The following is an 18,469-nucleotide window of genomic DNA, read 5'->3' as shown; positions in this document are numbered from 1 at the left end:
ATGTCCTATTTCTTCCCCCCTATCATTTGCGACACTGTCAGTTAGGCATCAACATTGAGCAAGACGATTGGGGCTTTTCAGTAGGTGCGACACGTCCACACTCACACGAGGTGAGCATGCGAGCCACCCAGTGTTTCAGCAAGATCGTGTCTCAGCGTGGATGATTAGGCAGTGATAAGAATGCTCACTTTAGCAAAGGCATAAGACGGCGAGATCATAAGAATGCTCGTTACATGCTCTTGTGACGGTGAGGCGTTAACAGAGTATCATGTGTGTGCCTGCAAGAGGCACAGCAGTGTGCTCTAGATTAAAGATGCTGTCTTAGGACAGTGCCTGAAATGCTGCTGTCTGTAAACATCGAGGCGTCCAGTGCCCGTTGCGAAGTTTTCTCAAATGACATGCCATCAGTACAGCATTTTAGGAATGCTCCATGTGGCTTATGCAAGGCCATCCTCGTGATGTCGCTTAACTTCAAACACTTTCCTGTTTATATAGCTTGAAGTTAACAAGATATCACTGCATATTTGTACAAGTGCAGGAAACCTCATGATTGTGGAGTCTACAAATAACGAAGCTGCCCACCTGGTCTACGTAGTGTCCGAGCATGCTGAGAACGACTTCTCTGCAATTCCAGGCAGGCACGCTCAGGGGCCGGAACACGGTCAGCACTTTGCCCTGATCTTCAGTGTCCCCTCCGATGCCGCTGCCAAACATGAGCGTCTCGGGCCCGTCTTCCTCGTCCCCGCTTGTGGGCGAACTCTGCGGATGGCCCAGGTCTGGCACGGGTGGCGAGTCCCGAATAGGATGACGTGGCTCAAATGCCTCGGTGGGCAACGACCACTCCTGCTGCTGCTGTTGCATGCTATCGGTGCCCCCAGAACTAGGAACCTGCCATGCCCACAGAAAAATAAATAAATGCAAAAATAAATAGATAAAAAATTAGCGCAGCCTGCACTATGTTGCCCAAGGCTGGGTCAAAGCAGAGCTGGTGGGCATCTAGCTGGTCCTGGCTTGGCTAGGCTTGCTCTCTTTTTCCTTTATGCATCTGTTTATTTCTATTTGTTTCCCTCTCTATTTCTTTCTCTTTCTTTCTATGCTATGCTTTGCTCTCTCCCCTCCTCCTCACCCTCACATCTCCTATTTCTCAATTCCCTTTCCCACTCCCTTGCTATACTATACTATACAAGGCTATGCTATGCTCTGCCAGCGTGGCTGGATAGCCGAGCGGTTAGGACACTCGCCTTTGGATCGTGGGTACATGGATTCAATTCTTGCCTCACCAAGAAATTTTTTGTCGCCAAGAATTTCCGTCTATCTTTCTCTCTCTCTACTCGTTATTTTGCCCATCAGTCATTACATCCCATGCCGGACAAATTGGCACACATGCTCTGGGGGCGAAGCAGAAAAGGAAGAACAGGATGAAGATGAGGAGGATGAAGAAAGCGTGTGCCGGTTCATAAAGTTGACAATTTTCTCTCTACAACACACGGAAAAACTTGACTATAACTGCTCAGCTGTAATAAATAAATAAAGGTACGAAGAACAACATGATGCGGTTAAACGGAGAGTGACAGTCATGCTGCCTACAATTGGCTTTCGGCTTGCCTTTCCAGCAGCAGTTGTTTGCGGTTACTGCATCAATGTACAGTCGCCGACCGATAAATCGGACACCGATAATTCGGACATGCTCGGTAATTCGGACAGTCGCGCGGCACCGCCGATGATACCATAGAAGTAATGTGTAAAGACGACCGATATTTCGGACAGCTGCGAGATCTACATTCGATAATCCGGACCCTGTCCGAGACTGTTGCGCACGCCGAATCGCCAGCCATTATCTCCTCCGGCACCCGTACCATACAAAGTATGGCCTCAGAGATCAAAACGAAAGCAATTGGTGATCTACGAGGCTCTATTTCGATCGCTACTTTATGCCTCAGATTTGTGATTTGAAATGCCGATCTTGGAGGCACTGGTCAACTGTGGGAAATCCTATCAACATCGCGAACATCCTACGTTCCGGTTCCTGTATCCCCGCCGCACTGCGCTTGTATCGCCACCATTCTGTCGAATGCGTCTGCCGCGTCTGCGGTAAAGTGTTCTGCGCACGCGTTCATTTTTATCTTGAGACTTGCTTTATTTTACGCTCTGCTGTCTCAAAAGATCTGAGTTAAATGGCGCCAACGGTGCGCTCCCCTTAACCCTCCCCTTGTGTTTTCTTTGCGCGAAATAGCCACATCCGTGGCTTCTGAAAGAAAGGTGCCCTCACAGCCAGCGCCGAAGGCCGCGCCGACGACAACGAAATGCGGCAAATACAGTCAACTGCCGATTTTCCAGACATGCTCGAAAATTCGGATGCTTTCGCGGCACCGTCACCAGTCCCATAGACGTCAGTGGTCAAGAACATCGGAAATTTCGGACGCTAAAACTCTTCGGCGTCCGATTTTTCGGACTTTCTGCCCAAATTGCAGGTCCGAAGGGCAATAATTGAAGCCCCCAACTCTGCCGCGTCTATCATCTCGTAGGTTTGAAACAGCGCTTTCGCGAGTTGACCTGTTTGCGACAGTAGCAGAGTCCGAAAGTCAGCTTTGTCGCGATGCCGACGTGTTATGGGGTGAAACGGACCGGAAATTCAAAGGGGCCGCTATCACGGCGCCGTGCGGCAATGTCTTACGGATAAGCGGTGGAAATGCACGGAGGCGTGATGGCGGCAGGTGGCAAACACGCCAGTACGGCTCAATCGCTGACAAGCCTTACGATAAGCATCTTCAGTCAACTGCCCGATAGTGCATATAGCCTGGTGCAGTTGCATGCGTAGTGCACGCATTTAATAGGCGAGAACCCAAACGCGCCGCGCCGCCATTCACGCTGCCTCTTTGTGCGACCGCTAGTGCACCGCACAGACGCGTTGCCTTCACGAACGAAATCAGCTCGCCATCGTACAGCGATCACACCACACTGGCGGAGATACAGGCGGACTTGGTTGCACGTAAGCGGAAGTGCAGGCAGCAACGCATTAGGGAGTTTTAGCTTGTAACGTATACTTCTTTACGTTACCGTTACCGGATTACGTTTACCGTTTTACCGGAACTCGAGTTTTAGTAAAGTTTTTTAGCTGCCCAAACGTAAACCTTTACGTACGTACGTAAACCTTTACGTTTGCGCAAATCACTAAATGGTGATGATAACAGCATTTAAACTACATTTAATTTAGATAATATTGAATTACGTTGCGGCAAAATCATTAGAGAGGTTTTTAGCGTGTGCAGTATCCCGGTATAAGCGAAGGGGTGTAGCAATACCAGGTTACCGGGCGATGGTGTCGACATCTTGTGACGCTTCTCGCAACCACAATCATGAACACAATTGTTATCGCTTAGTGTTCTTGAAGGGGAGAAATGATTAAAAAGGCAACTCATTCGTAATAATGCCGCTGCAAGGCATTTACATTGGGAGCAGAATGCCCAATGTTTCTGCAATAACAATTTTGTGCTCGCCTGGTACACCTTGGCCCCGCTAGATGGCGCCACCTATCCAGTCTGTCAGCGTCTTTAGGCCTCTCACGTTTGCGGATTCGGTATTCTATGTCGCTCCAGCCTCGGTAATCTGGCTGAAATAAGGTGATCGTAAGTGACGCTCGCACTTCGGCTTACTTTGACTCGGCGGCTGGAGTCTCCGCGAAGCGGATATCGCGAGTAGCCACGAACGAAGGTGGATTTGCGAGATAGGGCCGTAAACGTAAAGCCTATCCGGCGAGTAGTTTACGTTCCGTAAACCTTTTAAACGTTCGCGCATGCGCAGATTCCACCCGGTATCCGGTAACACGGTAACGTAAAGAAGTATATGTTACAAGCTAAAACTCCCTATTGACAACTTTTTTTGGCCTCCGGGACCCTGAAGTGTCAATAAAAGTTTTTTTTTTCTGATGCATTCGTTTTTTCGGACATTCGATAATTCGGACTTATTTACGTTCCCCGTGAAGTCCGAATTATCGGTCGTCGACTGTATTTTTCATTGCACATACAATTAAATATCAATATAATGAAATGTGTCTACGAATGTGTCGGGCCTCAGTACAATTAATCACAAGTACTCCTACTATCCATGACAGGAAAGAACATCTTAGTGCATTACAAGACGGAATAAAATGCAACTAGTTCCCTTCTCTCCGATTCATGTGAAAAAGAACTTTTTTACATTGGACTTGAGAACGACGCAAGTTCCATTTTCACTGGGCTGTGCCCAGCTAATGCCCCTTGCTCTGTTGCGCTGCGACGCAGGCTCTTGGACAGTAAAGCAAGTAAAGGCCAGCCGCGGCTACGCCAGAAGGCCGTTCCCGGAGACGGGCAGTTTGAATTGCGCTAACGATATATGAACAATTAAAATGTGATTTTCTTTCAAACTAAGTACAGTAGAACCCCGCTGATACGTTTTTGAAGGGACCGTAGGAAATAAACGTAAGAGACGGGAAACGTAAGAGCCGAAAAACAGGAAAAACGGCAAAATATTTAGTGGTACAGAATTTTATTTCAATTCTACGAGCAGCACGAAAATTGGCGCGCTCAGCCGCGATCTAGTCGATGGATAGAAACGCGGAGCTTAGGACGGCCTCATCCACAGAAATGTAATCAATGTTATTTTTTTAACACCAACAGCTGTAGGTATGAAAGAACTAAGCGCACGCAATCACGACCGGCGCGGCGAGTCCGACCGCGAACCGCACGCACGACCATGCGAGCTCCAACCAGCTCGAACTCCTCCCGTTCTCCGACAAATAACGATGATGATGAGTCTACGCCAACGCGATAGCAGAAGTGAATGCCAATCTCGAAGGCCTTGCTTTCGCAAGCAATTACGTCATACACGCCATGTTTGTGCAATGCAAATCTCAGAGGCTATGCTTTTGTCAATAGTAAATGCCAATCTCGAAGGCCTTGCTTACGCGAGCAGTTACGTCATAGACGCCATGTTTGCAATTTGAATCTCGAAGGCCATGCTTTTGTTTGCATCAATTGAAAGATTCTGTTGTTTGCGCCTCTCATGCGGCTAATATTACGGTCAAACGAGGCCAAGCTGCGTGAAAATGCGCCATGGCCGCTCTCTTTGGTAGTCACTCGGTCGGCTCCGGGCGCACTTCGCGACGTATCATACGGGAACGGTCCGACAGTTACGACGTAACAGCGGGGTTCCCAATACATTGTATCCTATGGGAGCTATGCCGGGACCGGCGGAAAACGACGTAACAGCCGGGAAAACGCAGCAGTGAGGAACGTAACAGCGGGGTTCTACTGTATTTTCTTGGTTTGAAACAAGCACTACGAGGTTTCTGGAATGAATGCTATTTCAACGATTCACGCCAGCTTATTATTTGTCTTTAGTGTGCCCTTAAATGTAAAGAGCTCTAACTCTGCAGTTTTGTCATGCAGTCTTGTCACATGGAATGAACACGTCAGCAGAGCACGGGTGCTGACCTGGAGGTTGTAGGCAAATGCCTGCACTGTAGCCACACTGTCATCTCCAAACAGGAAGTCGCCCGGCGTGTTGGCCATGCCGCTGGCAATGTAAGCCAGCGTCTGGTCGTCCTCGATGCCGCTTGAGGCAGAGTCCTCGCCCGTTGTCTGCTGTGCATCGGGCCCTGCCTGCGAGCCCCTGTCCAGGCCACCCTGCCCACTCAGGTGCCGGCTGACCACGGCAGGCTTCTTGCCCCCACTGTGGTTGCGGTTGCGCGTGTTGCCACTGTTGTGCCGGCTCGTGTGGAAGTTGCTGCCTTCCTGTGAACCTGCATGCATATACAGGGTTTTTTAATAAGGGCGGGATGATGTTGAAATGGAATCAAACACGCTGTGCGTGAGATATTAAAGAAATTTTTTTTTATTTGGAAGGCCTATGTATGCCATTATGTATGGAATATAACATCATTCAAATGTCTGCTACGGCTTCTGACGGTGGCATGGATCCGAGTAGTCCAATTTTCAATGACTCCGCCGCATGGATCCGGCTGAATTTGAGTGATGGCCCGGGTTATGGTGACTTTAGAACATTGGTCAAATGCAGATTAATGTGGCATATACAGTGAAACCTCGTTAATACGTACCTGCCGGGAACGCGGCATAACTACGCACTAAACGGTAGGACGCATTAACCACCAAGTACAAATTTGCCTCTCCTGGTGTACGCCATCGCCGCCAGCAGGGCAATAGAGTGCCACAGCAAATATTGTCTAAAGTACCCATCACAAAGCCTTTTCTTTCATTTTGCCAAAGTGGAGAAAATATGCTAGCACTCTCGCACAACCGCCCGATAGCGCGCGGTGGCCACGCCAAAGAGCATTTCGAAACTATTAAAGGGTCCGGGATACGCAGTGACCGACATAGCGACTAAACGGGCAGTGTCTGCATTCCGCAATATATGTGTATGCGTCTGTACCGCGATCTGCTACTAAACGAAAACTGACACGCGATACGGCCGCGTGGAGCCAATCGTCTCCCGGGTAGTTAGTTGCGTGCAGTGCGTCGCCTGCTCGGCTCACGTACGCCGTCACTACCGGGCCGCTTGCTGTACCGCACGCGCGCATCAGTCGTGGGATTGTTCTTCGTGCCCACTTCGTTCCAGACCGTGCACAGATGCAGCGAGTAGCTTGTACGGTTAACGCAGCAATGTCGAGCTTCCTCCGTGACACTGTAGCAGTCCTGGCAGCGAACGGAGGCGCGTTGGGTGGTCGCCTAATAAAAGCATGCAATATGGTTACAACAGCGCTACGCTTGCTGTACCGTACGCATGCGTTTAGCGTGATAGCGTCAATGCAGCAAGGTTTCGGAGGCGTCCGCGACCCGCAATGCTCAACTCCGCAACAACGATCCGCTTTCGTTTCTACAAAGCGGTGCGCGCTTGAACACAGCCCCGCACGAGGCGGCAGCTGTCGGCGGCCCAGCACGTTGAGGTTGTCGCCAAGTAAAAGCGTGCAGTAGGCTTAAAGTAGCGCTGTGCTGCACGCGTGCCCGGGCAGATAGCTGAAGATACTTATTGTGACAAGGTTGTCGGCGATAAGTCATGCTGGCGCGTTCGTCGGTGGCCGCCGCCTAGCCTTCGTTCTTTCCCGATGCTTACATGCAAAGGCGTCGCCGCAATCGCGCGGAAGTCGTAATCGGTGATCGACCGATCTCCGCACTTCTAGAAAAGATGGAAAACTTTGGCGACACGTTGTGGCGTCGAGAATTTCAGCGGTGCAGTAAAATTTTATGGCACAAAAAGTTATCTCGGGCGCAGGGTACGCACTAACCGGTAGGCATAGGGCGAACCACTACGGCTTAAGCGGTCAGCGAATGCATTGGGCTCTATGGGGCTCGGTCGGGGATTCGTCGCAACTACGTTTTAACCGTTAGTATGTTTAAAGCGGGTACGTATTAACGAGGTTTGACTGTACCTGCGACTTCGGGAAACCCCATAAGAATATGTCTAGCGGGATCAAAACACATAATCTTGGTGGACAATTCACGTCATCTCTGCAAGAGAGAACCATACCCTCAAATCGCTCATGCAGAATGCCCAGTGCGGCATCCGCTGTGTGGCACATAGCGCCATTCTCCTGGAACTACATCTCGTCTATGTCTGTCCATATATCATTCAATTTGAGCCAAAAGAAATGGGTTACCATCGTTATGTACCTCCTGCCATTGACAGTGACGGCCTCACCAAAGCAGTTTTTCAAAAAAGTACTGGCCAATGACACTGCCGGCCCAAGATCCGCACCAAACTAACTTTTTGTGGATGCATTTCCACCTGGCGTACCTCGAGTGGGTTGGCATCGTCCCATGTACAGCAATTATGCTTGTTAACATAGCCATTCAACCAAAAATGCACCTCGTCGCTAAAGATGACTTTTTCGACCAAAATTGGGGTCCTCTTCAAAAAGCTCTAAAGGCGAGCCAGCGAACAGTCTCGAATTTGGCCGCCAAACGTCGACTTTGAATGGCCACCGTGTCTGCTGTAAAATGGGCACAAAGCCCACAATGTTTGCACTAAACACAGTCATTTTAATAATACAGTTTTATCATTTGGATGTGCTGGTAAATCGTGTGACCTGCCATAGTGATTTGGCATCAGAAACTGAATAACAAACAACATATTCACACGTCTGTATACCACCAAAACAGACACCACCAAAACAGGGCCACCACAGGTTGCCAACATCGACCTGCCCCACTTGAAAAGCCCTATTAGTACGTTTGTACCTTACATTTTCGATTTCAACAATTTGTAGCCTAGTTTCGGTCAAACTTAAATTCCAGTTATAGATGGCCATACTTGTTTAACACCCCATGCAAAATATATGAAATATGTTTAATTAAAATTTACCAGTGTATAACAAACTGCACACTTGATTTTTTTAAAAGGTTGACATGCCATCTGTTGTGTGGTTGAGAATTCCCAAGCATCTTCTTTTATTTTCAATTTCAATATTTGGCAAAATAAGGCAGCTGTGCAGAGTTATTATATGGTGCCTGCAGAATGGAGGCTTTTTCTCTGAGATTTGGGGCGAAAATCAGAGGTGCGGCCGTTAGACGGATAAAAAGACCACTTTATTCCTCATAAATATTTTGAGTGGTACTTGCTTTTACAGTATTCACTTGTACTGGGAAAAGAAAAAGAACTTGTGCTGGGGGACAAGGTTCAATCCCACTGTGGAGCGTATAAATATTCTCTTGCTTTTGATCAAAGGGTTCACAAAGGAGACAAGACAGGAAACTATCTACCACACTATGCCCAGTAGAAGGCAAAGAACGTGTCACATTATGAAAAATTCACGAGCCCTTCCCTTATCGGGGTAATGGGAGCAAGCGAAGCTTGTAGTGGCCGCACCTGATCTGCTTTTTTTTCCTTCTTTCTTTTTTTCACATTGCGCAATGATACCTCCAAACGTAAGTGTTCAGTTTCTTTATAAGTAGCGGCCGTCCCCAGAACGCTGTTTTCGGGCTAAATCGGCGGGCCTTTTTCATGCTCTTTCCAGCATTCGTCAGTCTGTAGAACAGCCCAATGAAAGGACCATCACGCAATCATAGTAACGCGGTTTAGGAATTAAATTTTTTCTAAGTTGGAATTTTCCTAAAATGTAGAAATTTTCCCGATATCGACCTTACTGTGTTGTCGAGCAGATCGCTTTTAGTCCATAAACATGAAATACTATTTCAATGAAACGCCCACAGCAAGTGTACTGCTTCCCAATTGTTTTTTGTATCGTTGGTAGAATGCATTCATATGCTTCAGTTCACATTGGGCAAGAATGAGCGCGAGGCCTAGTGGTCAAGGCACTCGCTTTTGGACCAGGGGGCCCCAGGTTCGAACCCCAGCCCCGGAAAGAAAATTTTATTTATTTCTTTGGTGCACGCCAGCTGTGGGTGAGCAGGGTTTTTGGGAGAGCATGTCACAGGTTTTTTTTTTTTTCACGGCGGTGGGTTTTTTGAAACACCACCAGCTTCACAGGTCAGTCAATACAAGCTTCGCTTGAAAACTCGCATTCGTGAAATTGTGGTACGCTCACTAGCTACGGCACCCACTTACTGCGCTCGGCATCGCCCCTGGCCGAAGAGTCGAGAAGGCCACCGAGATTGAGGAAGTCGGCTGGACAGTTGGCTTGCTGCGTGTAGAGGGCCTTAAGCACACGCCAAGTCTGTGCTACCTGGTGGCGTCCCAGGTCAGCAGCCACGTTGGCATTGCGGTCGCACAGCTCCCCAAAGGGACGCCCCGACAGCTGGTACCGCAGAGCACTCTCACGCAGCCAGGTCAACGACAGGGTCTGTGATAACAAAGTATGGCAAACCAAAAGGCACGTGCAAATATCGCTTTCTTAGAAGCAAAGTCGAAGGAAATGATAATTAGTGTCAAATAATTTATACACAAATTAGAATAGTAGCAGGATTTGGATAGTAGTAGGGTGCTAGCCATACACGACAAAATATATTACTTTTTCAAGTTTTTCATACATAGCCTATATAAAATGGTTTTAAACTTAAAAAGATTAACTGGGGAGCAGGTAATACGCCCACTTAACCATGAAGCGTGGCTTTGAGGCAGTGCGAATTCTCCCTGAGTAGATTGTTTCACGGCAAAACGGCTCCACGCAGCAGTGAAACTACCTTTTCAAGCGGGACACAGGCAGTAAAATACGTCTATTAGTTAGTTTTTAGTACTGCGAAATTTCGGAAATTCTTAATTCTTGTCGAAGTGAAACCAAATACCGAAACATTGGAATACTGCAATATTCCATAAAGAGTACCCGATATATCCATGGCTCAGAACCACTGGCTCATTCATACCAACAAAATTTTGGCGGCACACGAGCACTGTTATAAGTCGGCTCGACTGGTACGTAGAGAAATGCAGCAAGTGGTACATTACCTCAACTTCCTTGTTGGTAAAGACACATAATGTGCTCTGCGCGTGGCTGAACTTGTCGCCGAGGTTTGTGCTCTTCTTGAAGACTGCCGGAAACCTGGCCGATGCCGGATGCACGGGCCCGGGACGAGACCTGCTGCTCTGCTCGGGAAAGAAACGGTCGCTGGATGCAAAGGCTAGGTCGCCCGATGGGTTCAGCACGTGGGCCACCGAGAGCGAGTCGGCATGTGTCGCTGGCTTGATGGCGTCGCCCATGACATGCTGGAACAACGTGCTGTCCTTGCTCGTTGACAACAACACGCCAGGACTGTTTCGCCACGCAAAACCTGTTGTAAAGGAAGAGGGAACACAAAGACAAAATGTTACGTCTCGCTTGTATGGGTTAGCCATGGCTAAGCTCGACCTCAATAGCAGTGGTATTCAGTAGCTATCGCATTTGGCTGCTGAACATGAGGTTTTATAAAACAACTGCAGTGAGAGCCACCTACAACAGCCCTGTCCAACTGTAAGTGAAGATCACACAATGGAAAGCCATGACGAGAGCACAAAAAAGGGCCTCCACACAGAATACAAGACGTCACAGCTGCATACTAACAGCTCTATTCAACAGGCAACGAGGAACACTTTATAGAGTAAAACCATGTTTTAATGCAGTGTACTAGCTGTTAAAACATAGCTGCGACACATGCTCGACCGATTCTTTGGTAACCTCATATATTTGCTGAACACTTTACCATAGTGGCTCATCATACGCCAACCAGTTAGTGCTTACCACAATCACGTTTTGCCACAAAGGTTAACTGTGCCCCTTAACACACGGTATGGCCGATGCTGCAATAAGCCCTAAAAGATCTGCCACCTTTCCAGCAAGTGCAGAGACCAGTTGACCAACAATGCAGACTTTGGCAGATCAGGTAAGCATGAGGACATGATGGTGGCTGCCGACAAATGCACCAGTATTACTTATCACCGACAACCCTATCAAATTCCTAAGCATCTTCAGCTATCTTCTCGGCAGTGCGTATGGTGTAGTGCTGCTGGCACTGCTGTGAGTGTACTGCACACATTTAAGACGCAACAACTGGCATGAGCTTTGCCTCCGTTTGCTGCTGCCCCCCTTGTGTGGAAGAGCTGCAAAGATGCGGAGTGTGCTTGCGGAAATAAAAGCAGCCCACATAATAGCATACTGCTACAATTATGTGGTAGCTAACATGAAAATATTAGACTTGTGCGAATTGTAAATTTCAGGTGCGAAGCGAATTCGAAGTGAATAGTGATTTGATCGAATAATTTTGAATCAAATAGTATATATCACATATTATAAAGAAAAATGAACATATTTGTTATGACCCAACTAACCTGCATAATATTTTTTTAAATTGAAACAAGGCATGCACAAATGTCATTCTTTTTGGTTAAAAGGAAGTGGAAGCAACTTTGAATAGTAGCAGGATTTGATTTTCGGTAGAATGCAAGTGATAACCTGTAAAATGTTATGTTTTAAAATTTCCTATACATAGAGCATATAAGCCGGTATAAGAATCTTTTAAACTTAAAAAATGATGAATTAATGTGAGGGTAATATGTTCATTTAACCTTGAAATGGGGCTTCACGGCAGCGTGAATTATCCCTTGAAAGATGTATTCACGGTATAGCACCCCTCCACTGCAGTGAAACCACCTTTACAGGGAGGGGTTACATGCGGACTAATATACCCCTATTCATTGATTTCGAATACTTCGAAATTTTCAATAATCTAAATTCGAATCGAAGCAAATTCGAATACTGTAATATTCGTTCGAATATTCAAAGTGCTCGAATATTCGCACAAGCCTAGAAAATATGTTTCGTATAGTGTCTGACCTTCGTCATAATGATATATACAGTAATACCTCATTAACTTGAATTTCTGCGGTTCCGTATTTTGCTATGTAAATCTGAGTGGATAATTTGAAGCGGCCATCAGCACCAGCCCAGTTAGTTAGAAAACTTTGGGGGCCGTGGAGCAGATCCTGATTTCGCCACAAATCCGCGAAAACGACAGCCCTTATGGCGTGTTCACACTGAGACATTCGGCGGCGAGAGCGCGCGGAATCCGCTTTGGCGGCAGCGAGATCCGCCGAAAAAGCCCTTTCTGCGCGATCGGTCCTGGACCGATTCTTGCGGCAGCTGCCGCCGGATTCCCTCCCCGCGAACCAATCGAAACGCGAGTCGAACATTCGAAAAATGGCGCTGTGCTTGTGATATCGCAGTCATCGAAGCCCATAGCAACAGCCAAGTCTTTCGTAATCATCTGTAGTTCTCGACAACTGCCAAGTGTTGTCGCAATTAGCATCTCTGCAATACACCATCGCGATCTCGCAGAATAGGTAGCTTTATTTTGGCTCGACCAAGGTTCTCGCGTCTTGCAAATCAGGACGAACCAACCACAACTGCTTGCGTCGTTTCTTCTTCGGCGAATGCATGTTTCTCCTCGTCAGACATCGCCAGAAAGTTGCTTTCCAGCAGGCCCAGCAGTTCGATGACCCTGCTCCTGTTTATGCGCTTCGCCATAACGAAACGCAAACACAACGCAGAGCGTGTCGATGCCAGAGTTCCTTCGCGCGAAGGAACGATGACAACTAGGCGCCCAAATTTTGGCGGCACGAGAATTCCGGTCACTCTAGACGGCGGATTCTCCAGTGTGAACGTGGCTTTAGGGGCCACAGGGCAATGCGATGTAGCATTACTAATGAGTGACAGCTGAAGCACCCCAGCCTCACTGCTACCAGCGCAAAAAAAAGGGAAAAAAACCGGCTTTGTGATCAACTGAAATGTACACCTGCGGAAAAGACGTGCTTCACTGCAACACATTGGTGACACGCGGGCAGCATGTTGCATGCTTCTTGCAACATCATGATTTACCCATTCTTTCTGGGAAAAGAAAAAATAATAAAGGATGGTCTGACAGAACTCACAATGTATGTGAACCTCAGATTGGTGGTTACTCCGGCAATTCGCACACTTGCACTGCTGGCAGAGTCCTTGCCTGCAACGCCCTACTTTGAAAACTCAGTTCGAAAACTTCAATGATCATGTCTTCCAGCTAGAACACATCGCAAATTCCGTCACACTGGCCAGCAGTAAATTCTTTATTTTGGGCCTATGGTCGCATCATGACTCGCTGATGCTACGAGGAGCAGGTGACATGCTGCCAGTGTGTCACAACTGTGCTGTAGTGAAGCATGTCTTTTTCGCAGGCGCGCATTTCAGCTGACCACAAAACCGTTTGTCTTTTCTTCTTTTTTTTTACGCTGGCAGCAGCAAGGCGCGCTATTTCCCTAGGTTTGCGGCAAAACTGGGACCAGGTATTGCTGAAAAACATAACCCTTCGAGCTGCAAGCTAGCAAGCACAGCAAACGACCACCGCTCATTACTTTCAGTAATTCAAAGTTCCTTGCATATCGCCTTTTGTATGTTTTGTTCATTCGAAAACCTGCTTAATTCTAAGATTTTTCACAGTCCCAGTGACTTTGAATTAACCAGGTTTTACCGTAGTTGTTACCCATCAATATTAGCAGGAAATCTTTAACGACTTACTTTATTTTATCTGATAATTTGTTATATCCATTTGTCAAACAGAAATTGAACTGCTCAAGAAGCATTACCTACACAGCCACCACAATTAATGGACTGCAGTAATCTGCAACTAAAAATGAGGTTAACCACAATTAGTGTGCCTAAGAACTACAACAAAGCAGCAGAATAGTAGAGAAGCCCGCCACTCACAAATGATTAATAGATCTCTCAAAGACAAGCCTATGAAATAAAAGCAATGAAAAAGTGGGCACAGCACCTGTGGCCACATCCTTGTGTTCGGTGAAGGCGGCAAAAGGCACGTAAGGGCGCCGTGTGTCCCAGATGTTGATGGTGCAGTCCACAACCAGGGAGCTGTTGGCAATATGGTACTTCTTCTGGGGGCGCCACTTGATGTGCGCCACTGAGGCGATTGTCTGAATGCACTGGTGCAGCACGGGCTTGTAGCTCACGTCCCAGATCTGGAAGAAACAGAAGTGCCCCAGTGAGACTGGTCTGCGGGCAAGTCTTACCATCCTATCACTGACCACTTCTACACCCACTCCTGGTAAGCTCAGATGATAAAGCAACCACACTGGAAAGGCAGTGGTTCTCGGTCTCAATGCGCAGGGCGCATGTAAGCTTTAATTTTCAAAGAATTCTCTCTGAGAACCTAACGTTTGGTTTCCACAGAACGTAGTTTCGTTGTGCAAGTTGGATAAACGACTACTTTTTCATTTTGTAAGACTTTCTTCCCTTTGTGAATGCCCGCAGAAGTCATCAGCCACGGATCTCTGCCATTTGTAACCTTCTGGGTATGCAAGAACTTGATAACACCATGACTTTCACTTATGCCGGCAGGCTGTATCCTGCTCATGTGACACTGCAGTTGAGTGCCTCGGAACTAGCGCCACCTTTCAAACCCTTCAAAAGCTGACATAGTATATCCTGGTTTCAGCCATTGGCACATCTTAAGCATGACACCCGTGTAAAAAAACTTAAGTTCTGTACTAATACAAACTCCAAAATAAAGGTGCTGGAAAATCACTTTGTTTCTTAATTTATCTGACAACATAAGGAGTTTTCTTTCTGTGGAGAGACCTCATTAACAACGAAAGGCACTTGATTTCTTGTTGTGATGTTCATAATTTTTACAGTGATGTTACTGCATCACAGCAAAACAGACACAATTGCTAGCTATGTCATTCTATTTCGAATACATCCAGTCATCTTTTGCACACAAAAGGTAGATGAACATTTACCAGTGCCCTGCGTCAATGTGCTAAAAAATTTTAATGATGATTAGAACTGCCCGTGTGAAGACCGTGTTCAAGAATTGGGTAAGACATCACCAATGCCACCTTCCCCTCTCGCTCAAACAAAAACTTCTTTCGACAGCCCGATTATCGCACACTCGATGCTCACCTTGATCGCCTTGTCCCTACCGCCAGTGGCGAGAAAACGTTTCTCCTCCGGGTGCCAATCGCACGTGAACACAGGCCCGCTATGTGCTGTGAACTGACGTTCGCATTTGTCCGAGCGCCTCAGGTCCCAGAGCTGGACGTTGCCATTTTCCTGGACCGCCGCAAAGGTGAAGTGGTGGTGCGGGCAGAACTGCACGTCCCTAACGCTCTCCGATGAACTGTGCAGCACGAGGCAAAAAGGATTCAACGAGATTGCATACCTCATTGTTCACATGATCACACACACGTCGGTGACAGATAAAATGCCCTTAGACCAAAAACAATGTGACAAGTTCCTTTTTCTAATAACACTAAGCTGTACAATCATTTGCCATTTGACTTAACACCCGTTTTCGTTCGCTAACATGACAAAGTCTTTTACCTCGACAAAAAAAAAAAAAGGAGAGGTGACCTTATTTTTAGGTTTCTTTTTTTCCACAAGGCACGTGAGTTAAAACTTTGTTCTGCCACATACTGGGCCAGAAGTGCACTTGTACCTTACTTACTGGTCAAAAGATGGCACAGATGTGTTTATTCTGCTACTGTTTTCATACCCACAGGCTTCGAAAGTGGGCTTTAAAGGGACACTAAAGAGAAACAATGAATCAATTTAGATTGATAAATTGTGCTCTGAAAACTCTAATGTCATTAATTTCACCATCATAGGTTTATTAATAAAGGAGAAAGTAAAGCTCAAAGTTTCATTTTTAAATTTCACGCCGAAATCTCCCCGCGTGATGTCACGGATTTCAGAGTGTATTTATTGTATTTTGGCGCCGTTAAATGTTTCATTTTTAAATTTCGCGCTGAAATCTCCCAGCGTGACGTTGTGGATTTCAAAGTGTATTTATTGTATTTTGGCGCCATTGGCTCAACAAAATTACCCCAAACTTGGTATGCTAAGTCTATGGCCCCCTCAGAGGACAATGTACTTTATTTTTACCGATTAGGAACTACGTAGTCCCTAGTAGGCGCCATCAAAACATGTGACGTCACGGCGAATGGTGCAGAAGCTCCTAGGTGGCGTTGCCACCTACATTTTGTTTTTGCGTGTTTTCTTGCTCACTAAGCGTCTTCTCGCAGCAAGCGTGGTGTTTTTGGTATTGTGAAAGAGTACTTTACTAATATGAGAAAAATCGTTTTGCTCTTTAGTGTCCCTTTAACTTATTGGCCAAATGGACAGTTCAACATTAGATGAAACCGTGCTCAGTGACGTTTTTACTTTTCTTCTTGTACCAACAAGATGGTGCCCGTGAAATCGAGTGAAACAGCACAATTTAAGCTCATGCTCATTCTATGTAGGGCTTTCAAAAGTTGACCTCATAAATGTGATAAAGGCAGCCTAGCCTCTGGTGAGCTGCCTCGCAAGAGTTAATTGCATAATTACTTTCTTTATTGGGAAAAGGCACATCCTGAACACGCATACACGTGGGGACTCTCTTCTCACCAAGGAGCCTGCCTACCTGATGGAACCTCATATCTGCATGCATTGGTCTGTATGTTTAGATGCTCTCCTAAACCGCATGAATTAGCGAGAGTTGACTGTAATGTACTTGCAGCTTAAGATAAATTCTGAAACATACCTGTGGAAAGTGCTCGCTGCCTCCCGTTTACGTATATCGAAGCACTTCATTGTTCCGTCCTGGGATCCGGACAACAGAATATGCGACTCGGAGGGATTGAAGCAGACTTTGTTGACAGTCCTCTTGTGGTCTTGGAATACCATGTCTGCAAAATTGTACGCCAGAGTTTATGACCCAATCTCCTCATGCCACACTATACAAGTCTTTGAGAGCGCACTGAACATTTTACCTTGTTTAGATCGAGAACTCTTGTTTAAGTTCCAAGTGACGACGGCTCCATTCGTGGCAGCAGTGGCGAGGATATGGTCTATAGAAATGAATTAGGTAATATTGGCACGTGTTACTTCGAAGGAACTTCGTCAAAAGTTTGTTTTCAATCGCTCGCGTGACACTTACCGTCCACCATGTTCCACACGACATCGCTGCAACTGAAGTTTAGGTTGAGATTCTTGCCCACGCGCAGATTTAGCCTCTCTTGAAATTCCTCGTTCTCCAAGCTGAACACCTTGAACACTGAGAGCATCGCGCAAACGAGACAACGTCAGTGACGAGATAACAAACATAAAATAGATCTGAAACTGAGTTTAGAGCAGCATACCATTCCGTCCTGCGACGGCAACCTGCGTGGCGTCTCGGTTTATTGCCAAGGCGTTTGCGGGCCCTTCTAACGTGCAATGCATCGTCCTAGTTGCCCCCATCGTCATGGTGGTTTATTTCTTTCGCCGACAGAAAACTGCGAGAAGGAACACGAGAGCAGGTAAGTCGGACGGCGTTGTTGTCAACAACGATACCACATTCGCAGTGTAAATAAACGACAAAAAACTGCTTACTTGTGCAAAACGATCGGACGGTCGGTGCAGCGCCCCAGCAACCTTATCGGAAACAATGATATCTACTTGCTTCCATATCGATGCATGAGATACTCCGCCGCTTACAGCTAATCTTAACCCAGCTGCGAGCTCTGTTCCACATGGTGGTATATTACAGTGACAGCAACGCGCCTAAAACAAGCGTAGTGTGAACTCAATGAAACACCTGCAACGCCGTGCACGGCTCCATTACGTCCAACGAAAACATACGCATGCGCAGTGGCCGTTCGTTGCCCATTCAATCGCTTCGAAACTCAACCGTTCGCAAGTTTCGCTTTCTCGTGAAAAATAAAGTGCGTTTATGAAATGCAGCGCGCTAAGCGCCTGTCACGAGCATCCTACAAACATAGAAACAACTTCTGCATTATAGCTGCATGCAGGTTAACTTATAGCAAGCGTGTAATGGGGTTTTTTTTGTGCCTCAGTATTTTGTGACGCCCGCTTGGTCGCCACGCGCAGCGCGCAGCCAACCCTGACGCAACAGTTGTCTGCATGTTGTCTGCTGGTGGCGGGTGGCTAGCGGAGCGGCGCTTGAACCGTATTCAGAAGTGCGCCACAGATTTTTCGTTCATTTATCTCCCCTTAAAGCTCAACAAGGGGAATTTA

General features: G+C 46.9%; 1 protein-coding gene across 1 annotated transcript; it reads right to left on the bottom strand.

Annotated features, from left to right (window-relative positions):
- Nucleotides 1-582: 582 nt before the first annotated feature.
- LOC119375908 (GATOR complex protein WDR24-like) lies at nucleotides 583-18,085 on the bottom strand (the record flags this gene model as incomplete). Its single annotated transcript, XM_037645933.2, has 11 exons — nucleotides 17,825-18,085; nucleotides 17,593-17,727; nucleotides 17,391-17,507; nucleotides 17,224-17,301; nucleotides 16,995-17,139; nucleotides 15,374-15,590; nucleotides 14,229-14,430; nucleotides 10,396-10,718; nucleotides 9,559-9,793; nucleotides 5,472-5,779; nucleotides 583-888 (listed from the first exon to the last, which is right to left on the bottom strand). Coding segments are annotated over exons 2-11 (2,037 nt in total), but the record flags the coding sequence as incomplete, so codon positions are not given.
- Nucleotides 18,086-18,469: the final 384 nt, after the last annotated feature.

Source organism: Rhipicephalus sanguineus, unplaced genomic scaffold (assembly GCF_013339695.2).
Source record: "Rhipicephalus sanguineus isolate Rsan-2018 unplaced genomic scaffold, BIME_Rsan_1.4 Seq1012, whole genome shotgun sequence".
Lineage (NCBI taxonomy): Eukaryota > Metazoa > Arthropoda > Arachnida > Ixodida > Ixodidae > Rhipicephalus > Rhipicephalus sanguineus.
The sequence above is the reverse complement of the archived record's forward strand: the minus strand, read 5'-3'. Positions and strand labels throughout refer to the sequence as shown.